Source organism: Anabrus simplex, chromosome 4, assembly GCF_040414725.1.
Source record: "Anabrus simplex isolate iqAnaSimp1 chromosome 4, ASM4041472v1, whole genome shotgun sequence".
Lineage (NCBI taxonomy): Eukaryota > Metazoa > Arthropoda > Insecta > Orthoptera > Tettigoniidae > Anabrus > Anabrus simplex.
In genome coordinates this window covers 255,295,955-255,321,063 of record NC_090268.1, presented here as the reverse complement: position 1 = coordinate 255,321,063, position 25,109 = coordinate 255,295,955, and the positions used below count along the sequence as shown (strand labels likewise).

The 25,109-nt window shown below is 41.2% G+C and overlaps 1 protein-coding gene across 1 annotated transcript in view; it reads left to right on the top strand.

Annotated features, from left to right (window-relative positions):
- Positions 1-25,109, top strand: part of grh (grainy head) — a 190,892-nt gene that overhangs the window by 25,580 nt on the left and 140,203 nt on the right. The window contains exon 3 of the mRNA XM_068227385.1: positions 19,588-20,683. Coding sequence (XP_068083486.1) covers positions 19,588-20,683 — 1,096 coding nt within the window. The remainder of the gene's footprint in view (positions 1-19,587; positions 20,684-25,109) is intronic.

Below are 25,109 nucleotides of genomic sequence, written 5' to 3'. Positions count from 1 at the left end.
TGTGAAATTCACTAATCACAAACTGTGTTCGACGAGGACTAAAACATCTTGCTTGTAGTGGCAAATCACAGGTTCTAGTACCAATCTGAGTGGCTGACAGTAAAGCACTGGCTTTTTGTCCGGCTCCATGGCTAAATGGTTAGCGTGTTGGCCTTTGGTCACAGGGGTCCCGGGTTCGATTCCCGACAGGGTCGGGAATTTTAACCATCATTGGTTAATTTCCCTGGAACGAGGGCTGGGTGTATGTGTTGTCTTCATCATCATTTCATCCTCATCATGACGCCCAGGTCGCCTACAGGAGTCAAATCAAAAGAACTGCACCTGGCACTAAAAGCCATACGCCATTTCACTGGGTTTCCAAGCCCAAATTGGCGGATACAATCCCAGCCCACTCCTCTGGCATTTGAAAGTGCTCAAATATGTCAGCCTTATGTTGATAGGTTTACCGGCTTGTAGCCTAAATATACAATGGTATAGGAAAAGAAGAAAGCGACCTTCAGGCCTTCAACATTAAAGTAAGTGTAGAGCCGTCTGTTGTGAAAAGGGGTATCAAACTCGTTCGGCGTTTTTCATTTCAAAGTTTTTGCATACAGTGATTGGGATTCGAACCTGAGCCGCCTTGGTGAGAAGCTAGCGAATTGGAATAATTTTTACGTAGTAACTCGAGCACTGTGAAGCAATCGGAGAATGAATTCATGACCTTTGTTTCCGTCTTGTTCTTCTTCTTGGAAGGCTTATGTTCGATATTTTTCCTCCAAGAATTAAACTTAGTTATGGTGTATAGTGAGGAGCATAGCATCATTATTAGAGTTGGAAACCTGTTCGAATGTTTGGCAGGCGAAAAGTTGAAAGTGTCAGGCCACCTCATATACGAATGAGCTCTGCCGTAGAATATTACAATTGCACCCATTTCCAGGCACTATCTTAGTACAGGTTATTAGTTCAATTATGTATCAGGTTTTTTATAATGTTCACAACTAGTCCATATAACTATTCTTTATAGGTGCCAGATAAACAGCACTGAGTATTACTCATTTTTATGGTACGAAGTTACTTGTTACCTTCATTTAGTAACGATGTTTCAGAGCATCGCCTCTGTATTCTTTTTCATTTTAAGGTTCTTGCATACAGTTATTGGGATTCGAACCTGAGCCGCATTGGTGAGAAGATAGCGAATTATTCGTGTGTTCATAAACGAAAACTGCACTGTAGATGTGTTAAGCAGTGAGTACAAACTTCTTTGAGATAGCAATTGCTGTGCCTATGAATAGGAACTGTCCCCGCATTTGCCTGGAATATAAAATGAGAAACTACAGAAAACCATTCTCAGGACAGCCGACGGCGTGGCTCGAGCCCACTTATCTCCTTAATCCAGAGCTTGGCTCCATAGCCGTGGCGCGTTAACACGCGTGCCTACTCCAGTCCGTAGCTTTTCGATATAATTCGTGGCAAACGTATTACAATTTCGGAGATATTATAAGCCAATCAAAAAAAGTCACTGAACTACATTTTTAGAATTCTCTTACTACCTGAATTGAGCAAACTTGTGTAGAATATATTTTCTCTTTAATAACTGCTTAATGGAAAAGAAATTATTGGTCTTAACCACGGAGGTCACTAAATTCTAGTTCTATGAAATTTAAAGAGATTTTAAAGTCACCTCTAAATATATAAAGATTCTGGTTGTGCAGGTGGAGATAAGTTTTACGAATTGGGAAATTCTAACATTGATGAGATAGGCCACTACAAATTCCCTTAAACTGTAAATTTACTCCTGTAAGATACTAAACTAGTGGTAGCCCAAATAGAGCAGTTCGTGACGACAGGTGTCTGACACAGACGCCAAGGTATAACCGCAAGTATTCCGTTGTACCACACGCGGGGAGAAAACATTAAAAATAGACAGAATGTACGAAGCTGTTTAGGGCAACGGGATCGTGTTCTCACTTTAAAAGCCACCATTCTGGACAGGTGTCGTGTGACAGCTTACAGTGACACATCAGTAATTGAAAGAGATGAAGCGGTGAACGACATGAGAATGTCTTCCGTATGAGTGAGGTTAAAACTCTTCCTCTTCCAACCTACAAGGACTCGAGGCGTTGTTTGTCTCGAATTCCATGGGGTTTCATTACGAGTTTAATAACAGTTCTTCCTCCTTACATTTCCGATGTTGTATTAAAATGTGATATTGATATACATCGCCAGGTAATCAATTAAACATCAAACAAAACTGATATTGTCATGCGTCGACTGTCTTACCGGGCTAGGTTAATGCACCTGTTTGGAGACCGTGGGATTCATGTTCGAGATCCAAAGGCATTATCTTTTCTGCTCTCTGTCCTAAGATAGAGCTATCCACTATAGGGCCTAGCCATTTCTAAGTGTATACATTCCACATGTTTACATGTCTTCAAAGTTAAAGATGCCATAAAATGCTATTGGTTAAACGTCCAACTAACTACGTTTACGAGGTATTGGAATTTAGCGTATTTGAGCACCTTCAAATACCACCGACCTGCGCCATCATAGAACTCGCCAAAGTTGAGTTAGGAGGCCAGCGCTCTACCGCGTGAGCTACACAGCCCGGTTAGGAAGAGGAATATATCTCGCGTGCCCAAAGTGCTAGCAAGGGTTCTGATTTGAAACTCGAACATGGTCACATTTTCAGCTCTTTTACTGCTGATAACAAAACAGCCTAATCGTAGGATTTGTGATACTCAAAATGGGATTAGATGTTGAAGATGACAAATATAATTATTATACAGGTTGTGTATAAAAATGTCTAACAAACGACAAGGGGTGAGCCCTGAGATCAAAACAAAAGAATGTCTATGAAAAAATGTTCTGCAGTGCTTTGTTACTGGGTTACATGCAACGCATTTACAGGATGTACATTATTTACATCTCAGGAGATGCTCAGTGTCTGCCATGAGGAGCCACAACATGGATTGGTTCCTGTCAAACAGCTGCATAGGCGTTATTAATACACTGTTCCAGATCGTTGATGTCGTTAACCACAGAAGCAATTTTCATTTGTCCCCGCTGATAAAAGTCCAGTTGATAAAGGTCAGAAGACCGGGAAGACCAATGCTCTGTAACTCGACGCCCGATCTACCATCGTGGGAAGGTGTTGTCGAAAATCCGGCGTACACACAAACTGAAAGTGTACAAACTGCTGAACCACATGGCGCGGTGAACTGTTAGCATAACATGTTCCAGTAGTACAGGTAATGTGCCCCTCGAGGAGGTCAGATAAGCTGGTCTATACAATAGGCTGGGTAACATGTATGGGCCGATCAGATAATACCACACCACAGCAGATTGCGTCCAAAGCGCTCTTGATGATCATTGACAACCATAGCATGGGGATTTTGAACTGCCCAAATGAGTGTTATGCAAGTTTGTAATGCCATCTTTTCAAATGTAACCTCGTCGGTGAACAAAACTGAAAACTGATGACACAAACGTCAGTATGTTAGTGGCCATGTGCAATGCCTGTATCTCAATACCAAATCACTGTAGGACGTATGTTCTTTGTTAAACATGTTTGGATAAGATAACTTAGGGAGATCCCGACATGAGGGAGAACTCGACACTTTTAAGCTTAGCGCCTCTGGTAACCACAGTACTGCACAGGTCAAACTTGCAACTACATTTACTAGAGCCGTATGGTTTTGTGCTCATTGTCACCCTGTTAGCTGAAAATTATCACTATAAATACAAGGCATATGAATAGTTGAAGGTGAGTAAGTAAGTGAAATATGATTTAAAAGTAACTTGCTATAAAATGATCAGTAGTTTGTGTAACGAAATAGGTAGATATGCGATAATTTTAAGATAAAGTTTTAGGTTAGGCGCACTAAGCAAGTTTCGGAGAAGCGATGATGTCATTTCCAAGTCGCCAAACCTTCAGCTTGGTAAGTGTTGTGACCTCTTGCCTGCCAATGAAACTCGGGGAGATCTAGACACGACAAGCTGGGAGATCTCGACAGTGTCGTCGAGATCTCCCTGAATCTCTAAACCGGGATACATTTTTGGGGACAGTGTTTAATGGTGCGTTAATACTACAGTTTAGTAGGAGTAATAAATGATGGCAATGTAGTGTATTAGGATATGTATAATATTTTTGCAATGCGATATTTTTACAATAATGTTTGTAGTGTTAAGTTAAACTCAAATTACGAAGTTTGGAGACTTATGATAAAGTAAAAGTTTCGCATTAATAGGTTTGCATCCAAATGGTTACAGGTGGAGGATGCCACGGAAATATGTGTACGAAGGTCTGCTTGGACGATGGAATGCAGAAGATATGGCTGCTGCTATTAAGGACGTGAAAGAAAATTGAACTACTTTAGCAACAGCTGCGAAGTATTTCAGTATTCCAAGGAATACACTCAGATCCAGAATACTATCTGGTATATCTATCAATACAAAACTGGAAAAATGAGCAACAATTGACAAAGCTATGTAGGACCATTTAGTCAACCATATTTTTCATCTCGATTCTAGTGATAGTGACCGACTTACGAGAACTGGCTTTTAGGTTCACTCAGAGGAATGGTGTTAAGAAGCATATTTAAAAAAACAAAAGGCAATGGTTGGATATGACTGGGTTTTCCAAGAGCCTGGTAATATTTTCAATGCCAATGAAACTGGTGTTCAGCTCATATTTAAAGCAGGGAAGATTATCAGTGAAAAAGGAAAGAAAAACGTGTTTCGCAGCACCACGACAGAAAGGGGATCTACGGTAATAGTATTGGTGTGTGGTGATGCTATTGGATATGCTATCCCACCCTTTGTTTTAATGAAAGGGGTAAGGCAAAGATACAATCGAAATTAATGCCCAGTGGATCAGTTGTTAAAATGTCCGAATCAGTGTATATGACCACTGAGGTGTTTTCATTATTCCTTGATCACCTAAACTGTTTACAAACCTCGGGGCAGTATTCGGTTGATAATCGACGGACACTCAAGGCACTGCAAAGATCCGGATGTGCTTGATAAGGCATCAGCTTTATGAATAGAGATGTGTTGCTCCCCCCCCCCCCCATCCGCCACGGTGAGTTCGCAGGATTATCGGGAAAATTTAAAGAATAGGAAACGCGAAAATGAAAAGAATCCTTCAAATCGAAGGACAACAACGAGAACTCGGCGTGTGCAACGGGGAAGCTAGTTTCTCAAGCAGTCTTCTTTGCTCTGAGAATTACTGCGCAGTATGTGACGACAACCGTAATGAGGCATGAGTCCAATGTAGTGGGGAATGCAGGAAATGGTTTCACGAGATGTGTGTGAAAAACGGAAACGATGAACAGTTTATATGTACCCACTGTGTACAATGGTTGCGTAACTATTCGAAGGACCTACCTAGTGTCAGGTTCTCCCTAAGTGTGGGAGAAGTGGACATTATTGCATCGCTTATTTATTTGATAATTTAACATGTTATGAAATGTCATTTCTTGCCATAAGTAATAGAAAATATAAACTAACTGTGTACAAAATCACCAGGGAAATAATTGAAATATTTTACAAATAAAGCATGATCAAAATTACAGGTTTTTGCTTAGCGTGTCGAGATATCCCTAAATTACTATATACTTTGAGAACATTCTCGTTTCTCTTTAATTCACTACCAATATTATTTTCTCTCCATATTATTTATAACCTTCATCGTGGAGCCACTTTTCTACTGTAAATGAAATGGCTTATGTCTTTTAGTACCGGGAGTGTCCGAGGACAAGTTCGGCTCGCGAGATGCAGGTCTTTTGACTTGACTCCCGTAGGCGACCTGCGCGTCGTGATGAGGATGAAATGATAGTGAAGATGACAAATACACCCAGCCCCCGTGCCAGCGAAATTAACCAGTTAAGGTTAAAATGCCCGACCCTGCCGGGAAAGGAACCCGGGACCCCTATGACCAAAGGCCAGTACGCTAACCATTTAGCCATGGAGCTGGACTTTTCTGCTGTACCTTTTTCACACTAATTCCTCGAGACAAAAGCAGCTGGGTGTAGTTACGGTTTTACCCTACTTAATGCCGTGGTTACAGTATTGAAGTCTGTAGGGACATGCTCCTTTCTTGTTTGTTTTAAAGGAGCAAAATCTTTTGCTATAACATTAGACTAGCGCGATTTCCAGAAGTTAAAATAGGATTATAGGACTACTGTGGAGTGATATACCTTGAAAGAAGAAAGCGCATTCGAACTGACATTCTGAAGTCTGGGACTCAATTCGCGATTTCAACCGTATTGTAGAGCTACTTGGTGTGAGACATGCCAAGCGAATACCAATTCAGTTCATTGTTTCGAGACTTGGGGATTCTTTATCTGTCATTTTCAATGTAGAACTAATGAACACATCAGAAAACCACGCGCTAGTGTTTAGACAGATACAAGAGAAAGCAGTGACGCAACAGCTCATTAGGGCCTCGCCCTGCCAAGACGACTGCTGCCAAACCAGATGGCTAGTAGATACTGGAGTGCCACGTGTTCACTGTGATGACATGCATACATACATACATGCATCCATCCATCCATCCATCCATCCATCCATACATACATACATACATACATACATACATACATACATACATACATACATTATTTGGCTTTCTTGACCGGCTCCGCTACCTTCCGTATCAACAGCTCTTCAGTCGGTCTCACGCGGCTCAGTGAACCCTGTCTAACCCTCAAAATAAAATCACTGAACTGGGTGGGAATCAAACCTGGGACCAAAGGAGAGGTACGCTACATGTACAGTACTACATAAAAAATTACTAAAGAATACGGGACTGATATCTTCTGCCTCCTGGCCTTTTCCCAATGTTTTGGGGTGCACTATAAGTGGACACAGTACTACGGCTGATATCCCTTTCTGATGCCAGCCCGATGTGGAGGGAGGTATTCGCGACTCCTTGTCTATGTGGTGGTTGGTAGTGTGATGTGTTATGTTGAGCGCACGCCTGTACGAAGTGGTGTGTATTAAGGTGAACAAAAACACCGAGTCCCCTAGCCAGATGAACTAACCAGACTCGGCTAAACTCCCTCGACTCGACCGGGAATTCAACCCAAGACTATTTGAGCTGAAGGCTGCTACGCTGACCATTCTACTAAGGATTCTGTTCAGTTACACGAGACTAATACCTATATTAATCAAATAGGATCTCCCTGTAAAGTCGAACGACGTAGGCCACGGCAAGTAGATCCATATAGTACAGAATTGGATCACCAGAAGCATACAGTATAGGTCTGTCATATGTTGGACAGGGTGTTCAATCCAGACTTATTTCTTCGCACGGTTTTAGGTCTATATCGAATTACCCTCGCTTACCTCATACTTTTCAGGTTCTGGTCGAATGTTCGGTCGACATTGTACTCCGAAAGCTATTCACGTTAAAAAAAGGTAGTATAGAAATATATTTGAATGGCGTGCCAATAAAGCTTTTTTTTTTATAGAAAAAACACAACTCAATCCTGTTTTTGAGAAAGGATCTTTGCATACGGCGACGGATTTGAAAGCTGTCGAAACCTGTGTGCGAATCGCCTGTACTTTGAGTTTTACGTGTATGTGTGTGTTGGTGGCTATAACAGTAAAAAAGATCCATCAATAATGCATGAGGCTAGACCAGGTCGGGCCGGACGGGACTGGACCGACCCAAAGTCAAATTGTGTCGGCCTGCTGGGATTTTTTTTTTTCAGGGAACTGCTGGAATGGGGAAGTTGAGTGCTGCTATTTTCGACCTTATGATAACAGAATAGCCTGTCCATCAGCTCCATTCTCTTGTGGTAATCTGATGGAACTTCTTAGATTCCACGTGAGCGATCCTTTTGAAAATGACTTACCGCGCACATGTTACGCCTGTGGACACTCAGCCTGTAGGCCTGTGAGCGATACTTCATCGGAGTACACAGAGATCCTAGGAATAATTTACACGATACCTACCTTCATTGCCATATTCTCTGAGAGAAGATACGACTCAAGAAGTGATATATTTTTATATTTTGTTTATCATGTAAAGGCTGAACCAAACGTTTGCATAAAATAGCTATCGATGGAAAACATAACAGCGGCGTAATAATCGGCCCTACAACAATATTTGACGTTGAAAAGAAAAGGTATTATGAACCTTGTTTCAACTATCTTCTTTTTCTTTAACATCCTGGTGGGATCGTTGGTGCGAGCGCTGTCGCACAAGTGCATTTGACTCTGTTCTACAACCGATATCGTTCCTGATGCCGTCCCTTTGGTTGGTAGTGAAATGAGCCGGGCTGAGTGGCTCAGACGGTTGAGGCCACTGGCCTTCTGACCCCAGTTGGCAGGTTCGATCCTGGCTGAGTCCAATTGCATTTGAAGGTGTCGGTATATTTACTGGCACGTAAAAGAACTCCGGTACCTCGTTGTCTCCGAAAACCGTCGAAGTAATTAGTTGGACTTAAGGGCAATGCCGTTATTTATTTTTATGTTAGAGTAACGTGTTGTATTTTCTGTGAAGAGAAGTGTATTAGGAGAAACACAAACACCCATTCAACGAGTCAAAGGAATTAACTAAACGCCGGGTATCGAACTTGGAACCCTTTGGACGGAAGACCTCAACACTGACCATTGAGACATTGCGGTCGATGCTTTGTTTCAAAGCAAACTACAAAGTAAAAAAGGCTGGGAAGTCGCAGGACTGTTGATTGGTGCTCGCGGACAGTTTCTAATTCATCCATTTTCTTTCAACGCTTTAAGATAAATTCATTCACAAGTGTGTACGCAATTGGAAAATAAAACAAAGCGCTTTCTCTATGGGATAGCTGCTCTTTGATTTCTCAGGGATAATTAACCAACACTTAATGTATGATTGTTTTACTTTTAAACTTATTATTGGGCTGTATCTCGTGGTAACCCTTGGCTGAGGACAACTATCATTTAAGGATTTTCTCCCTCTCCAGATTTTCAACTACAAATAATTAGAAATGTCCTCATTAATTAGTGAGTCAGTTACGAACGGATGAATGGTGAGTATTGTGGCCTTCGTTTCAGAGGGTCCCGGGTTCGATTCCTGAACGATTCCAGGATTTTATCCACGACGGGTAAATTCTCCTTGCTCAGAGACTGGGTGGTTTTTTCACGTTGCCATCAGGAAGTGCATCCGGCCATAAAACACAGCCAAATCCATAAGTGCAACGCAGATCACACCCACGACCCCACTAAGTTAGAGAAAGAAGAAGGAGAAGAAGTATCAGTTAAGAAACTCGTTCTAGAAACACTTTATAGTTAAATTTTATTACAATTTTCACAAGTTGCTCCTGAAACCCCTGCATTTTGAAGTAATTGACATAAAAGGCTGTAGTTTCCACGAGTTCATTCTTTAAGGTAGTAGCATTCTCATAACGAATATGGCTACCTAGAGTGTGGTATTTGGTTTATGATTGTTTTGTTGTGGTGAATATTCTTAATGAATTACTTTGTGAACGGTTTCTAACCCACGTTAGGCTGAGTGACTGGCTTTCTGAGCGTAAGTAGGTGGGTTTGATCCTGGCCCAGTCCAGTGGTATTTGAAGGTGCTCAGATACGTCAGTCTTGTATCGATAGATCTACTCGTGCGTAAAAGAATTCCTGCAGGACAACCTTTAGGAAGGTCAAAGCCTCCTAAAACCATGAATATAATTAGTGGGACATTAGCCCAATAACATACAATAACGTTGACAATGTTCCTTTCCATTATATACATCAGAAAATACATCTTAGTCAATTGAATTATTATAATGTTGAGATCGTGAAAAATACGGCCGTGAGATGTAAACCACTTGTATTATTATCCATCCCATCTGGAGTCCTTGTGGTCGTCAGTCATGTCTTATCTGCACTGAGGCCCGGGGCGTGTTATATTAACAATGCGTAATCTGTTCGGTTAGGTAGGATCATTGCATAATAAAGGAGTTTTACACTGTTTACGAGATGTGAAGCTGCAATTTGAAGCGACAACATTGTTCATTGATGTTCTTACTGCTCTGTTAAGAACATGATTTCTAGCTCATAAATAACGTTGATAGAAGCACCATGACAATGTTCAAGTATAATTATTTCCTGTAGCGAATATTTCAATCAGAAGGGCTAACAGAGTTGGCATGTTATAGCTAGTAGGTAGTTTATTATCATGAAGTTCATGTCGCCTCTGGCTTGAATATTTTCTGATAATGGGGTTAGAAGAAACTTTTAAGATATTTTTATGTAATAATGCCAGCCACGTTCGAAAGCGTAGATGATACCTTAGATGTTTGATAACAAGAAATAAAATAGTATTCAAACGACGAATGCCCGGTAATCAAGAGTGTGAGAGTCTGTTAGATTCATCCGTTGAGATATAAACTCGATGCGAAGGAGGAATTTCTAAAATATTACAGGGGTGTCCTTATCCAGCACTTAAATAGTCCGTTTCTCTTTGAGTGACATAAGTATATTGAGAGTTCTGAAGCAATAATTATCAGACCAGTCAGTAATCCGAAGCTTTGATTGCACTGGCCTGTGAAGTGTCGATGAGGAATACTTGAGAGGCAGATAGTTCAGAAACTCGGAGTATCGATTTTGAGCCAAAATGTATACCTTTGACCCACATTATTTTTAAACCACACTGATCGTGTCTTTAGAACCATGACCTCTTCAACAAAGTGTCCGAGATATTGCATAGGACTGAACACGAGCAGTGCTTATTCCATTTTTAGAGACTTACAATTTTCCATGATACTAAGTAAACGAGGATCAAAACAAGTATCATATATATGGTTTAAACGATTGCTACCTGGATCGTAGGTATGCAACATATAGGCCTAATTTTTATCTAATCTTTCTAGCATTAGATTGTCGATTCCCAGTTTTGTTCTGTAGCTCTCGTGTCACTGTAAACACACGAAGGAGTAAGACGTTAACCTGTTACCTCCTTACTCAACAGCGCAGTGATAGTCCTGAAAATTATGCGCGTTAGCCCTTTCAGACCGAGTACGCACAATTGTGCGGGTTCGTATTTTAGTTATCCCTGACCGTATTTGATGTTTTTCGGCGCTACACCGGACTGCAGTGATTGTGCAGGATACGTGGCGTGTATTTCAATTGATTTTAGTATGCGCTTGACCGCCAGGGCGAAGGAAGAAGAGTTTAAAAAGCACAGTTGACCGGCGAGATGGCAGGAAGCAGTAGTGCCGAAAGTAAGTATTTATTTACTGCGTTTATATTAATCTAGAAGCTTTACTGAATACCGGAATATATTCAATGAAGTGTGTACATTGATTAGTGAACGTAAATTTTGAAGCTACACCATCGTACGTGATACAACGAGGTTTTGAATTTTGATACGCACAATTGTGTGGGTCCTGTTTTTCGGATGTTAGTTTTTATTTTGTAAAATAAACTATTAATATGTGTATTGAGGAGCATTTTAGTCAGTTCTTGACGTACAAACAAAAATTCACACCTCCAGTTTTCTTTCAGGTCTGAAAGGGTTAGGATAAGAGCTGGCTTGCGCTACGTATGAATGCTACACAGAGGTCGCAGTATTCTGCTATATTCGACTAATAGTCTGCCTAGCGGCCATGATCGTTAAGACATACTCAATGTTCGAGTTCCGTTGGTGGAAGAAAGAAAGAAAGAAAGATCACCATCTGAACGTTAGCTGGCAGGGTAGGACAGGTTGTGGTATAAAATGTATTATCACTAGATGGTGTGCCAAAGCCTGGATTCAATTCTAAACCTCTCCGCATTGTTCATATGGAGTTACGGCAAATGGCGCTGTTGATGGTGATTCGTCCGTCGGGTGGAGACGTCAAGTCTTGTGCAGACCCGTTGGTGTTATTCGACAAGAGTAGGCTAACAAATAACAAATAAAATATATTAATACCGTGCATCTCACAGCATGAATTTTATTACGTTACATAGAGTATGCATATCATACGTTATTTGTGAAGTCCAGTCATATTTAAAATTGTTAGTTCATTACCTCAAAAATAAAAAAATCGTGTACTGTGGAGGTCAACACAGACCCAACCTGATCTATACAAGCACAGAGCTGGAGGAAAGAGGACATATTAGCTATACTTGTATTCTCCGTGAAGAAATGTAACGGATATTTCAAACCTTCGCTCCGTTTCCAGAAGCATGGCAAACAGAATATCTGTTTTCACAATTTTTTAAGTATTTCCTCCAGCCAACCATTGTTGTATTAAATGCGGTTGGACCCACACGTACAACTAAATTCGTCCAAGTTTGAATCTATGCACATTTTTAACAGAGATTTCCATTGCATTTGTTGATTGTATTTTATCTGGAATCTTTTTATGCATCACTGTTTGTATTATATGTCTTTCTTGATGTTATTTAGCTGATGATCTCTAGGATAGGTCGAAACATATCCCATATAGCTTCTTAAACAACTATGTAGCTTGTTAAACAGACCATTTATTAAATGGCAAACGTGTATTGAACAGGTGGGCTTTACACAATCAAATTCTCTTAGAATTTCATCTTTGATATTAAAAAGAGAAGGTAAAAGAATCGTTTGGCTCAAAAGGATTGCGCTCCCTATCCTACTGCACTATCGATTTCCCTTGAAATGAGCTGTCTTGGATTATAAACTAATTTTCAGTCCGGCTCTATGGCTAAATGGTTAGCGTGCTGGCCTTTGGTCACAGGGGTCCCGGGTTCGATTCCCGACAGGGTCGGAATTTAATTTCGCTGGCAAGGGGGCTGGGTGTATGTGTCGTCTTCATCATCATTTCATCCTCATCACGACACGCAGGTCGCCTACGGGAGTCAAATCAAAAATACCTGCATCTGGCGAGCCGAACTTATCCTCGGACACTCCCGGCACCAAAATCCATAGGCCATTTCATTTCAACTCATTTCCAAACAATTTCTCCGAGTTATGATCACATCCTTACAAATTCCTTTCCAAATAGGCCCATAATTTATTTACACTCAAATTCGGACATCACAAAATTACAGGCGTTTAGACTCACTGTAGGTAGATCTATACAGGCTGAATGATTGATCAGGAGACGGGCTGAGTGCTTCATATGGTACAACCCAATAATAATATAGTAATGTTGACCTTGATAACCAAATGGATTCAAGTCTACATTGGTGACGCAGTCGGTTGGTTGTTTCTCTTTTGTTTCAAACGTAGTGGGTTTGATTCCTGCTGAAGTCGTTGCTATTCGAAGGTATGGGAATGTGTAAACTCAGTCATTACTTTCCAGCACGTCAAAGAACTTCTGCAGTACACAATTTTGATACCTTGGTGTGTCTTGTAATTTTGAACAATTGAAGGGACCTTAAGAAAATAAAATTATTAATTATTACAAATAATTACAAATAATTACAAATATGACTACATCAGCAGATCTTCCAGCTCCTTAGCTCTATGGTCAGAGCACTAGCTTTCGGTTCACCCCGGGTTTAATTCCCGGTCGGGGCGAGGATTCTGACTGCGTTTAGTTGATTTGTTTGGTTTGGGAACTGGGTGTTTGTGGCTGTCACACATTCACACACCTTCATCTACATAGAACACATCACTCGAGCTACTAACCACCACAATAACATGCAATAGTGATTATCTCCCTCCACATAGGATTGCGTCCGGAAGGGCATCGAGCCATAGAACTGGGCTTACTCTACTTAAGTACCGGCCCAGATGATTGGAATTCAGGAAAGAAACTACGACAGCAGAAATGAATCAGCTGTCTACTAATTGGTTAGAAACTTTGATCTAAACATTACAAATTTCTGAAGCAAAATACTCAACAGTTTGGAGAGTACTAGCAAGTTCTAGCAACCTTCATGATTGAAATTATTCCCTAGCAGTTTTCACCTCTGATTCCAAGAAAATGCGGGGATGGTACTTTATAACACGTCCTAGGTCATTTTCCACAAACCCAGCCTAAGTTTATAAAGAAATGTGTACATAGTTACAATAATAGTTTATTACGTGTATGACCGAGCTCGATAGCTGCAGTCACTTAAGTGCGGGCAGTATCCAGTATTCGGGAGATAGTAGGTTCGAACCCCACTGTCGGCAGCCCTGAAGATGATTTTCCGTGGTTTTCCGTTTTCACACCAGGCAAATGCTGGTGCTGTACCTTAATTAAGGCCACGGCCGCTTCCTTCCCACACCTAGCCCGTCCTTGTCCCATCGTCGCCATAAGACCTATCTGTGTCGGTGCGACGTAAAGCAAGTAGCAAAATAAATAAAAAATATTACGTGTATGTTCTAAGTACGACGAGCTCATGTCAGGGTATTATCTGGCTCCCTACTACGAAACACAGGTAGGCCTTCTAACTGCAGAAACTGTGATTTCAATGGGACTTAAAAACCGTTTGATAATTTATTGGAGTTAAAGTTGTTTCACGGATAGACACAATTGAGTGTAGGCATATGTGAAATATTGAATTTGAACTGAAAATTATTATTATTATTATTATTATTATTATTATTATTATTATTATTATTATTATTATTATTATTATTATTATTTCAACGTTACAGTACTTCAGATAGGTTTGTGGCTACAATAAGATAAGAAAAAGGCCAAGAAAGGGAAGGAAGTGGCCGTGGTTGTAAACTGCGAATTTGCCTGGTGTGAAAAGGGGAGACCATAGGAAATTATGCGCAGAATTGCCAATGGTGGGGTTCGAACGAATTGCCTGCTGAATGCAAGCCAATAGCTATTTGGCTCGAACTGTGCATCCAATTTCCTCGGTGAAAATAAGTAGCCTACTTATGAATCGTAGTCTATAAAAGGAAGAAAAAAAGCTATATAATTTCCTAACAGCAGCCAGTTTTCTTTCCAAAGGAAATCACGAGTTGTATAAGTTGTGTTAAATGTTATAATAACTCCCTCTGTGGATCAGTGGTAGTGTCGGCCTCCATATCCCAAGATCGCGGATCCAAACCCGGCAGAGGGTCGCATGTTCGAAGGATGGAAAAAGGTCCATTCGACAATCAATGTAAAAAAAACTCTGGTGATATGTTTGGTGTTTATCAGACAAAATTAATTAAAACTCAGTCTACATCACCCAGTACAGATCTAGATTACTCTGCATCTGGTAGACCCTGGAGTGAAACGGAACATCGAAATTCGTACGCGGGCAGCCCGAAGTGGCATCAAATTTGAAACGCCTGCACACAGCAACTAGTCATATTATTATTACTAGTAGTAGTAGTAAAAAAGTAAACTCGTGTCCTCATCCCGAGGTGGTGCAGCTCTTTTCAGGCACACCCCTAATGGGGGTGAGCTGCATGTACCATTTCAACCACATACCAGCCCTCCTGCCATTCTTTAATTTCTGGTTTACCGGGAATCGAACCCGGGGCCCCTACGACGGCAGCTAATGATACTAATCGTTACGCTACGGAGGCGGACAAGTAGTAGTAGTAGTAGTAGTAGTAGTAGTAGTAGTAGACTATTATTATTATTATTATTATTATTATTATTATTATTATTATTATTATTATTATTATTATTATTAACGTTAAAAGTAGGCCTACTCTTTGAATCTTCAAACCATGACAGGTTGACTCTGTCCGGCCTACGGTGTTGCAGAGTAGAATAACACAGAAGTAGGCCCTACTGTAAGATTAAATTGTGCTCTTCAAACTGAAGTTTTGTGATCACGCCGCATGTATTCCAGCAGGATTTGGAAGCAATCAACCATGCAGGTTTCACACAGCCGTTGATACTGAGATTATAGCCACATCACGTCCAGTATCGCGTCGAATCCGAGCCACAAGGAATTACCTTTTTCACATCAAATATCTCGTAGGCCTATATCAGTTGGTTTCATCAGTTGACAAGATCGTCAGATTTGAAATTGTGGTGTAGGTAGGAATTGTGGAACCCAGGCGAACAACACAATGGACTTTTCCTAACCACGCGCCGACCAGTGCAATACGTCAGCAATAGGTTTATTTGCTTGTCTATAGCTATTGAACACGGCATTGCGCTCTTTTCAGTGCTAGGGTAAACTACAAGGTACGATGAAGTACTAGCTGTCAATCTCTTGCACTCCCTTCCCCTTGCTGTACTACATTTTATAACCCTTACCCTCGTCCATGTGTCAATGGGGATAGATTGAGTGATATAATGTTATAACGTGAGCCGAATTTCAATGCTCTGGAAAGGTGTTCCCTCTGCGCAGCGTAACAGGGAACGTACTTGGCTAGGGATCACCTGGTCTCAAGTTAGAGCACAGAGTGAAAATATTGCTCTGAAACTGTACGAAATGATTATTATTATTATTATTATTATTATTATTATTATTATTATTATTAAATACTATATAATCACAGAAAGTTTTATGAAGTGACGTAGGTCTGAAGTACAGATACGGCCTATTATAACTTTTTTTTTTGCTAGTTGCTTTACGTCGCACCGACACAGGTCTTACGGCGACGATGGGACAGGAAAGGGCTAGGAGTGGGAAGGAAGCGGCCGTGGCCTTAGTTAAGGTACAGCCCCAGCATTTGCCTGGTGTGAAAATGGGAAACCACGGAAAACCATCTTCAGGGCTGCCGACAGTGGGGTTCGAACCTACTATCTCCCGAATACTGGATACTGGCCGCACTTAAGCGACTGCAGCTATCGAGCTCGGTCCTATTATAACTAATCTATTGATGGTGGTGATAGTATTAATCCCTTATCACATGATTTCATATGAGTACTGGATCTTGAAAAAGATTTGGTAGAACACGAACTATGGGTAGTAGAAACTAAATTATAGTAATGTGTATGTCTGTCTGTTAAGTCATCAGCCCAGAGGTTGGTCGGTTTCTCAGGTAGCACCTCCAAAGATTGTGCTGTTATAAGGAAACCGCAAAAAGAAATGGCAGAACTAAGATGAGGAGTGAGGTAGTTTGCCATCGCTTTCCTCACTGGGCCAGAAAGTGTTATTGCAGCACAACTGACCCTGTGAGCAAACTTTCATAATCCTCAGACACACTGGATGTGCTCCGAATGTCATTACTCAGCGACCACTTACAGTAATGTGTATAGGCCTATATGAAGCAAATTTTAAGTTCAGTGTTTGTAATACTCTTCGCGAATTACTTAGTCAGTCTACAGCAGCCGTGGTAACCTTCAGAACTTTTCCCAGTTTATTTCAAAGCACGAATTCAGGCATTCGTTAATGACGTAACACTTCGTTCTAGAACACCACAGTCACTTTCTGGAGTGTGCCATTGCCCATTTGTAAATCGACAGAAGAAACAATGTAGAAGTTATTTTCCATTATCTAATTCTGGATATTGTGTGGATAGATATAAAGCTTAAAACACACAATGCCGAGTGACATGACGGAGAGATCACTATTTTAACGGTATTCATCTGAGGGTAGCTTTTGGTACAATATTTCGCTACGATTAAAGCTTGAAAATGATTGAAATATTTGCGGTGAATTCCATACTTCTTGTTTCTACTTGTGTATTCTATACTATCAAACATCTTGTTTACTGCGTATTGATAGTTACGTAAGCAGTGCAATAAAACATGCGGCAAAGGTAGGCTATTATGTAACGTAAACCATTTAATAGTCTTCTCTTCTTCTGCGGCAATGAATCACACTGCCGTAACATTCGACCAGACTTTACTTATTTTCCGTTAAGTAACACAGACCCCTTTTTCATGACATTCAATTTTCTATGACGAGTGTGCCAGTAGGCTATATCATGAAGAGATTACAGTAGAAAATTGGAACACTTTAAATATAATCAGACTACGGAACATCTAAGCAAAAATATGTAGCCTACATTCTTTCTGAGCTGGGATATCAAAGATCGCCTATAGGATGGACTGTTTCTTGGCTCACCGACTCTTTTATCAACCTATAGTTTACTTCACTTGACTCCGAACTGCCGCGTCAAGCAACGAATTAAAAGATACCGGTTGGCAAGATCTGCTCACCATCCGAGATGACTCCGAGTGAATTATGAGGTATTACTAAAGCGAGGGAGACAGGAGAAATCGTAAAATAACCTGTAGATTAAATTTGAACTCGTGATCTACAATGGGAAGACAGAATTTGACTGAGATAACCACGTAGAGGCTTATTTATCTGTGTTACATTAATGTCTGTATCTGGTTATCGAAGATGTACGGAGAACTATAACGAATCATATTTATATATAAACTTATTTTCACTAGTATGTTACTAGATTGTCTCTCTTCACTCCTAATGTTGGTGATATGTTTGAAGATTTTTTTGCATGCTCTTTCTTATCAAATAAATGAACATCAATTGCAATGATCAACTTATAAACGAAATATAGTACCTACGTGGTGATAGGCCTATGATTAAATAATTTTCAATTTACTGAACATCTACATTTGTTACATAAACTTGTATCCTACTTCAAAATTACTCTTATCATTCGTAGGTTTCTTTCAGATGCGAATGTAGTGCGAATCTAATTTGATAGTAGAGGGATATATTGTGGGTTGATTCAGAAACTTCTATAAATTACTTGCTGAATCGCGTAGGACTAGGCTATGTCGCGGTAAGACGTAGGCCCTACAAATAATCGTGCAGTTTCCTAGAGGTTATATCTAATATAATGTTCCTGTTTTCAAACGATTAAACCTTGCAATTTAGATCTGCAGTAGGCCTACACAAGGCCTCATCTCGGATGGTGAGCAGAAGATCTTGCCAACCGGTATGTTTTCCTTCGTTGCTTGACGCGGCAGTTCGTCGGAGTCAAGTGAAGTAAACTATAGGCTGATAAAAGAGTCGTTGAGCCAAGCTCGAAATCAAGACCTTGTGGGAATGGAGAGCAAAATAGTTGAGGTACGGAATTGAAAAGGCGGCAATTAAAGGCGCTTAATATTTACTTGCAGGTAAAATGGAGAACCATTCATTCTGTAGAAATAACTTAGCACATTCCGGAAGAAAAAAGTGACAGGATCCAAAATGTGAAAAGAGGTCGTTCTTATGTTTCACTTTTCTTACCATTCACGTGTTGGTTAAACTTTATTACCAGTAACAGAAAACTGTTGATTCCCATGCCACCAGTGAAAAGCTTTTTAGGTGTTTTTGTCCCACGTTCCATGTTATAAATGCTTCCAGCTGTTGGGATCATATAGTTGTCCGGCCAGTTCATTTATTCATTCACTAACATACATCAAAGTAGTATATTAATTCGTGAGGCAAAACGAATGCACTTCTGACGACTATATCCAGTAGTGCATGGTTATACTCATATTTTAAAAGTAAATTTATGTTACGTAGTGAGAGAAAAAATCCTAATTACTAAAGAAAAATATGCAACATAATTCATAACAAGTTCATTAAAAAGCTAGAGCCCTGACTCGCACAGAGTGCTCTGGGATAGATCGCCTTGAAGCACGCATTGTGGTAAGGGAATCGACAGCGCACTCCGTAATCTAACTGATTGTAAAGGATTAGTTGTGGCTGTTTGATGAATGATTTACCTGCGAGAGGGTAGGGTTCTCTCTTGGTAGCCGCCAGGAGCGTGGCTAAGCAGGAAGAGAACTCTTCCCTTTTTTTATGTCCATTGAGACCTACGTAGACTCCTCCCAAGTGACGTCATTTCTTATCATGTTGCAGGACAACTTCTACTGCCAGTGGCGGGTCGCTGTTGACGTCACAAGTGAAGACTACCAATGGCTTGGGCTCTGGGGCGGGACTGGAGTTGATCGCTCCTCCTACTTCGTCAACGGGCCTTAGCGGGACCTCCTCTTCCACGATCGTGGCGTCCGCAGCCGAACTACAGGGCCTGTTCCTACACCAACAACAGCAGCAACAACAACAACAGCTGCACCATAGCCACCTGCACCACGTCGTTCCACAGTTGGTTGTGAAACGTGAACCGGAAGATTTGAGCCATCATCGTCACAAGAGCAACGTGTCTCCTGGTTTAGATACTGGTGGTGGAATTATTATCAACAATAAGGGGGCTCGTCATAAGGTGGTGCTGGTGTCAACAGCCAATGGGGGTGGTCAAGGAGACTTGGCAGTGGATGTCGTGAACAGTGGGGGTGGTACCACAATCAAGGAAGAGCTGTCAGTACATCGCGGTCTAGGGTCACCTCAGCACGGCAGTAGGTCCATCAACGGGACACCGTCCTCTACGTCTTCTATTCTGGGGACAGACACTGGGGGCGGGTCGGGACCTGTCGAGCTGATAACTGGAGACCCTCTCAAGCCCAGCATGTACGGCACTCAAATTTTCGCCCCGATGACCGGTGGCTCTCAACACCACGGGGGCAGTGGGACGCCGTCCCCCATACCGTACTCGGACCATGTACCGCAGTATACAACGGCGGTGTCGCAAGGGGGTGCTACTGGGTATATCACCACCTCGTCTGGGAATATCCGTGCTGGTAGTTCCACGGCCTTCGCCGTCACAGATCCCTACCCGTACCGCGAGTACTTCACGACGTCGGGAACGGAGCAGGGTTACGCGGCGCCCGTAAGGCAACAGATTCCCAGCTACGCTGACAGCCCTGAGGGAGCTGGAGGCGGCGGAAGTACAACCGCATCCAATGCGTCCTTCGTGGTGGAACGCTACGTCCGGCAGAGCAACGCGTACGGAAAGAGCGTTGTGTCCGCCTCCACCGGCCTTACTGTGGACCTGCCGTCCCCCGACAGCGGCATCGGCACGGAGTCCATCACCCCGCGAGACCAGACGACCATGCAACCGGTAAGTACAGTGATATGTTGTGATATGCAGTGACATGTAGGTGGCAGATTGTGTTCAGTGAAAAGTTCGCCGTGACTGTCTGTTAGAGAGAAATGTGCGACTTCCTCTTATTTATTATAGTACTGCGTACCTTATTCCCTTCCCATAAATTCATTATCTTAAGTAATCCTACATTACATAATGTCTTGAGCAACACTCCAACACATTGCACTTTAATGACTTTACACTTTAAGCAGTGTATCTCTCTGTGTTGGTAATTAAATGATATTGCTTCGTGTTTGATAATTATCTGTCCTGAAGTTCTGTACAAGTGTTCAGTGATAGCTGAATATTCTCTTCCGAAAGAGGCCTTCACAGTAGTGAAATGTAAGCCTAAGTCTTACCACATCACACAGCAGTCTTCTTTTTGTTTACTTCCTGTTAATATTCTGATTGGTTACTTAGCCTAATGCACGTAGTTTTAGGCTTCGAAAATTACATTTGAGCTATGTGTGTATAGTCTAGCTATTTGCTTTACGTCGCACCGACACAGATAGGTCTTATGGCGAAGATGGGATACGAAATGCCTAGGAATGGGAAGTCCCCCTGGCCTTAAGGTACAGCCCTAGCATTTGCCTAGTGTGAAAATGGGAAACCACGGAAAACAATCTTCAGGGCTGCCGACAGTGGTGTTCGAACCCATTTCTCCCGGATGCAAGCTCACAGCTGCGCGCCCCTAACCGCACGGCCAAATCGCCCGTTGTGTGCATAGTCAAGGGCTAGGAGTGGGAAGCGACCGTGGCCTTAATTAAGGTAGGCCTATAACCCCAGCATTTGCCTGGTGTTAAAATGGGAAACCACGGGGAACCATGTTCAAGGCTACCGACAGTGGAGTTCGAACCCACTATCTTCCGAATGAAGCCCACATCTACGTAACCCTAACCGCACGGCCAACTCTCCCGGTCAAGGGATTACGAAATCATTTTAAATCACTAGGTTAAACTTTTAAACTTTTTAAACTTCCGGGTTAAGAGGAATTAGGTTTGTCTCTGTTATAGGATCATAAATGACATGTTAGATTTTTAAAGGCTATGCCTAAATATATTTCGAGGGGAAAACAAATTTTAGTGATATAATAATATAGCCTATATGATTTTTCTTTATCGGGTGGTCGTAGACTTACTCAAAATATCCTCACAGGCCTCCGAAATGCCAAGTGGACCGTGACAGGTTATATACTCTTGTATTATTTTCAATTGGTACATTTTTTCGGTAATACTTTGTTTATACTCTCTTTCTGATACGTGTTTATAGTAAGGAAATTCATACACCAGAAAGTAGTCCATAACAATTTGAACATGAAGCCAAAAAATAATGTGTTGAATAATTTTACCAATATCGTCGAATTTCTCTCACTGTCTCACTTAATCGCAGTTCAGTTGGGAAAGTCGTCTCTGTCACAAGGTGTCTAATAATAAGCTACAAGAACCCGTCTTAAAGTATCTAAAGCCTGTGAAGAAATTCGTGCGTTGCAAAGAAAAAAGTTTCTGTAATGTAAAATGTGAATGTATGTTTTGATAGAGGAAGTAAATCGAACCACCTAAAACTTCTCTTTCCCCTAATAAAATGGTCAGTATTTCCATAGTTGGTAAATTAAACTATCAAAGTTATATTAGTGAAACTAAGCTTAGATTTTCCACTGTCCTTTATAGCCTATCCACGGGTCATGTCATCTCTCACATTGTAACGATAGTAATTTATTTTTCTTGGTGCACGTTTGTAACTGCATGATCGTTGGGTGGTTCTTGAACTTCAGACTCGTAGATCCTACGCAGTCTGTTACTTCACTGCTGAATCCTTTACATTCACTTCATAGAAGATTTATAGGCACTGTAGGAGAAGATGTAAAAGTAAATTTGAATTCGAGCTGGTGCGTGACGTTTGTCAGCTGTGTTCAAGGCTTCAGGTCGAATCCTGGCGCAGTCGATGGGGATTGCGGCGTGCTTAAATGTGAGAGAAGCACGCCCACAGATTTGTTCTCACATAAAAGAAACATTTTTAGGGCAAAATTCCAGCGCTCTATAGTTCTTTTAAAACCAACAGTAGTTGAAAGTACTTTATTATTATTATTATTATTATTATTATTATTATTATTATTATTATTATTATTATTATTATTATTATTCCTTCCGACGTTTTGCCTAATTTATTGGTGTCTGCACTTAATGTGGATATAGCCCAATTTTACGATCTCATGTCAATTGCGTACGTAGGCCAACCTCAAAACGTGTATTTTGATGTCAAATCATCCAACACATTTCCTTCTTCTTTGACTGGGAAACAGTCGAGTAATAACTTACCTTTTGCTTTGTTTTTCAAACATAAGTTAATCATATAATTAACCGTATATTAAATGTCACGTTAATTATCTTTGTATTCTATCAATATTCTCTTGTCAACTTTCTCGCATGTCTAAGTACATATTCTTGTTCAGCGCTGAGCAACTGCGTTGACTTGTTTTCTGTTAAGTCAGTATCGTCGTAATTACTTTGTCTTGCTTGTTGTACTAGGAGGCGACGGCCATGTTTTGAGAAGCTTATTAGTCTATATTGTTACAGGAAAAGGGAAAGTGATCATGTATCTGCCTGCCGGTCTGTATGAAATTTAAAAGTCTAATTCCTAATATGGAAAGTAAAACAAAAACAACACAGAAAACTTTAGGACACAGCCTTTCCTCATTTCATTATACATTTAGAAGAATGCAATTTTTTAAAATTGTTATAGGCCTACGTCCGTATCTATTACGAGTCAGTGAGATCCTCATTCTGTATTGGGCAACTGTGTGTTTGACCTTGGTTTCGATTCTCAAGCCCTGTGCCGAACTTTCTCTTGGAATGGGCATTTGAAACTGCGTTAATTTAGTTCTTAGGACAACTAAGGAGCCATTCATACGAAACGTATTGGCACCGGACTTGGAAACAAACATTAATAACGATGAGATCATTTTTATCGTATACCTAGGCAAGACATTTCATGACTGTAATATTGAAGATCTCAGGACGTCTCTGCTAAGTTGTAGGTGCCAAAAGGTCTTTAACTGACTTATACCTTCGCCTACCTAATCACTGAGTAGGCCTACATTCAAATGTAGTCAGTGAGTGTCTCTAAACATTCAGTGATGTATTAAATGATTTACCAAATACTTCACCGTAGCTTGTATCTTAAGCAGCTTTCTTGTATCTAGTAGGTACACGAAAGGGGTGTTCGTCCCAGACAGTCACCAAGAACAAGTTTTTCTTGTAAGTTGTTCACCAAGAGAGGGTTACATTGCATTCATAATACGTAGCAATCCCTTCTAAACTATAGGCTACATCGAAATAAAGACCTAGGTGCTTCACTGACCTCCGAGACAGTGTGTTAGGGTCACATGCTATCGTAGTAGAGGACTAGGAAGTCAACACTGAATGGTTCGCATCTCTGTATGGGCGTCCTTCAGCAGTTATACCGAGTACGGCCTTCTCCCGGCCAGCGGTTCACTGTGATTCCATGGGTTTTTTCTGTAGACAGATGGGATGGATGGTACTAACTTCAGAACAGACATAGGTGGTTTGATATTTCTTTTATTTGAATAACATTTGCATTATAGCAACCAGGATAGGCCCTAAGTGGTCTCGTAGATGCATTATCAGTTAAGGTACAGAGGTCTGTCATCCACTCGGCTCCATACCCCAGTGTTTCTGCGTGTAGGATTTTCAGTAGGACCAACTCGTAGCACCCAGCCCTAAACCCCAGTTGGCAAGTCCCGAACAGCGCGGATGTTCCTCTGCCCCACATACACGTGGGGTGATGTCTAAGAAATAATAATAATAATAATAATAATAATAATAATAATCATCATCATCATCATGCCGTACATTTATTACAGAGGTCGATGACCTATCTGTTAAATCTCTTCAGACAACAATCATCATCGTACCTGGGAGATGGAGTGGCAGGCCACTCCTCTTCCAAATAACCTGAGAGCGGTAAAAGGTACAACGAAGGTATGGAGGACTTCCCTTCGGGCTTCTCGGAGGGAAGCAGTGGTATTATGTCGTCTTCGAATCGGCCATGGTATCCTGACTCATACATTTATTGAAAGGAGAACCCCCTCCGGTGTGTACTTGCGGCGATCATCTTACCGTGGTACACATCCTTACGGAGTAGGCTACGTGGACCGGGTCGATCTCTGCCGTAGTCTAAAACTCCTGCGTACCATCTCCCTCATCATGCGCGATGACGAGCAGTCCGCATACCTCGTCATCCGTTTTATGAGGGACAGTGGTCTTTTTTCTCGTGTTTAATATTGTTTTTGTCATAGTGTATTTTTTTGTTGACTGCGCTTTTATCACATTGACTCTATTTTAGTTCGTGTTGCGTATTTTAAAGTGTTATTTTAACTCTTAAC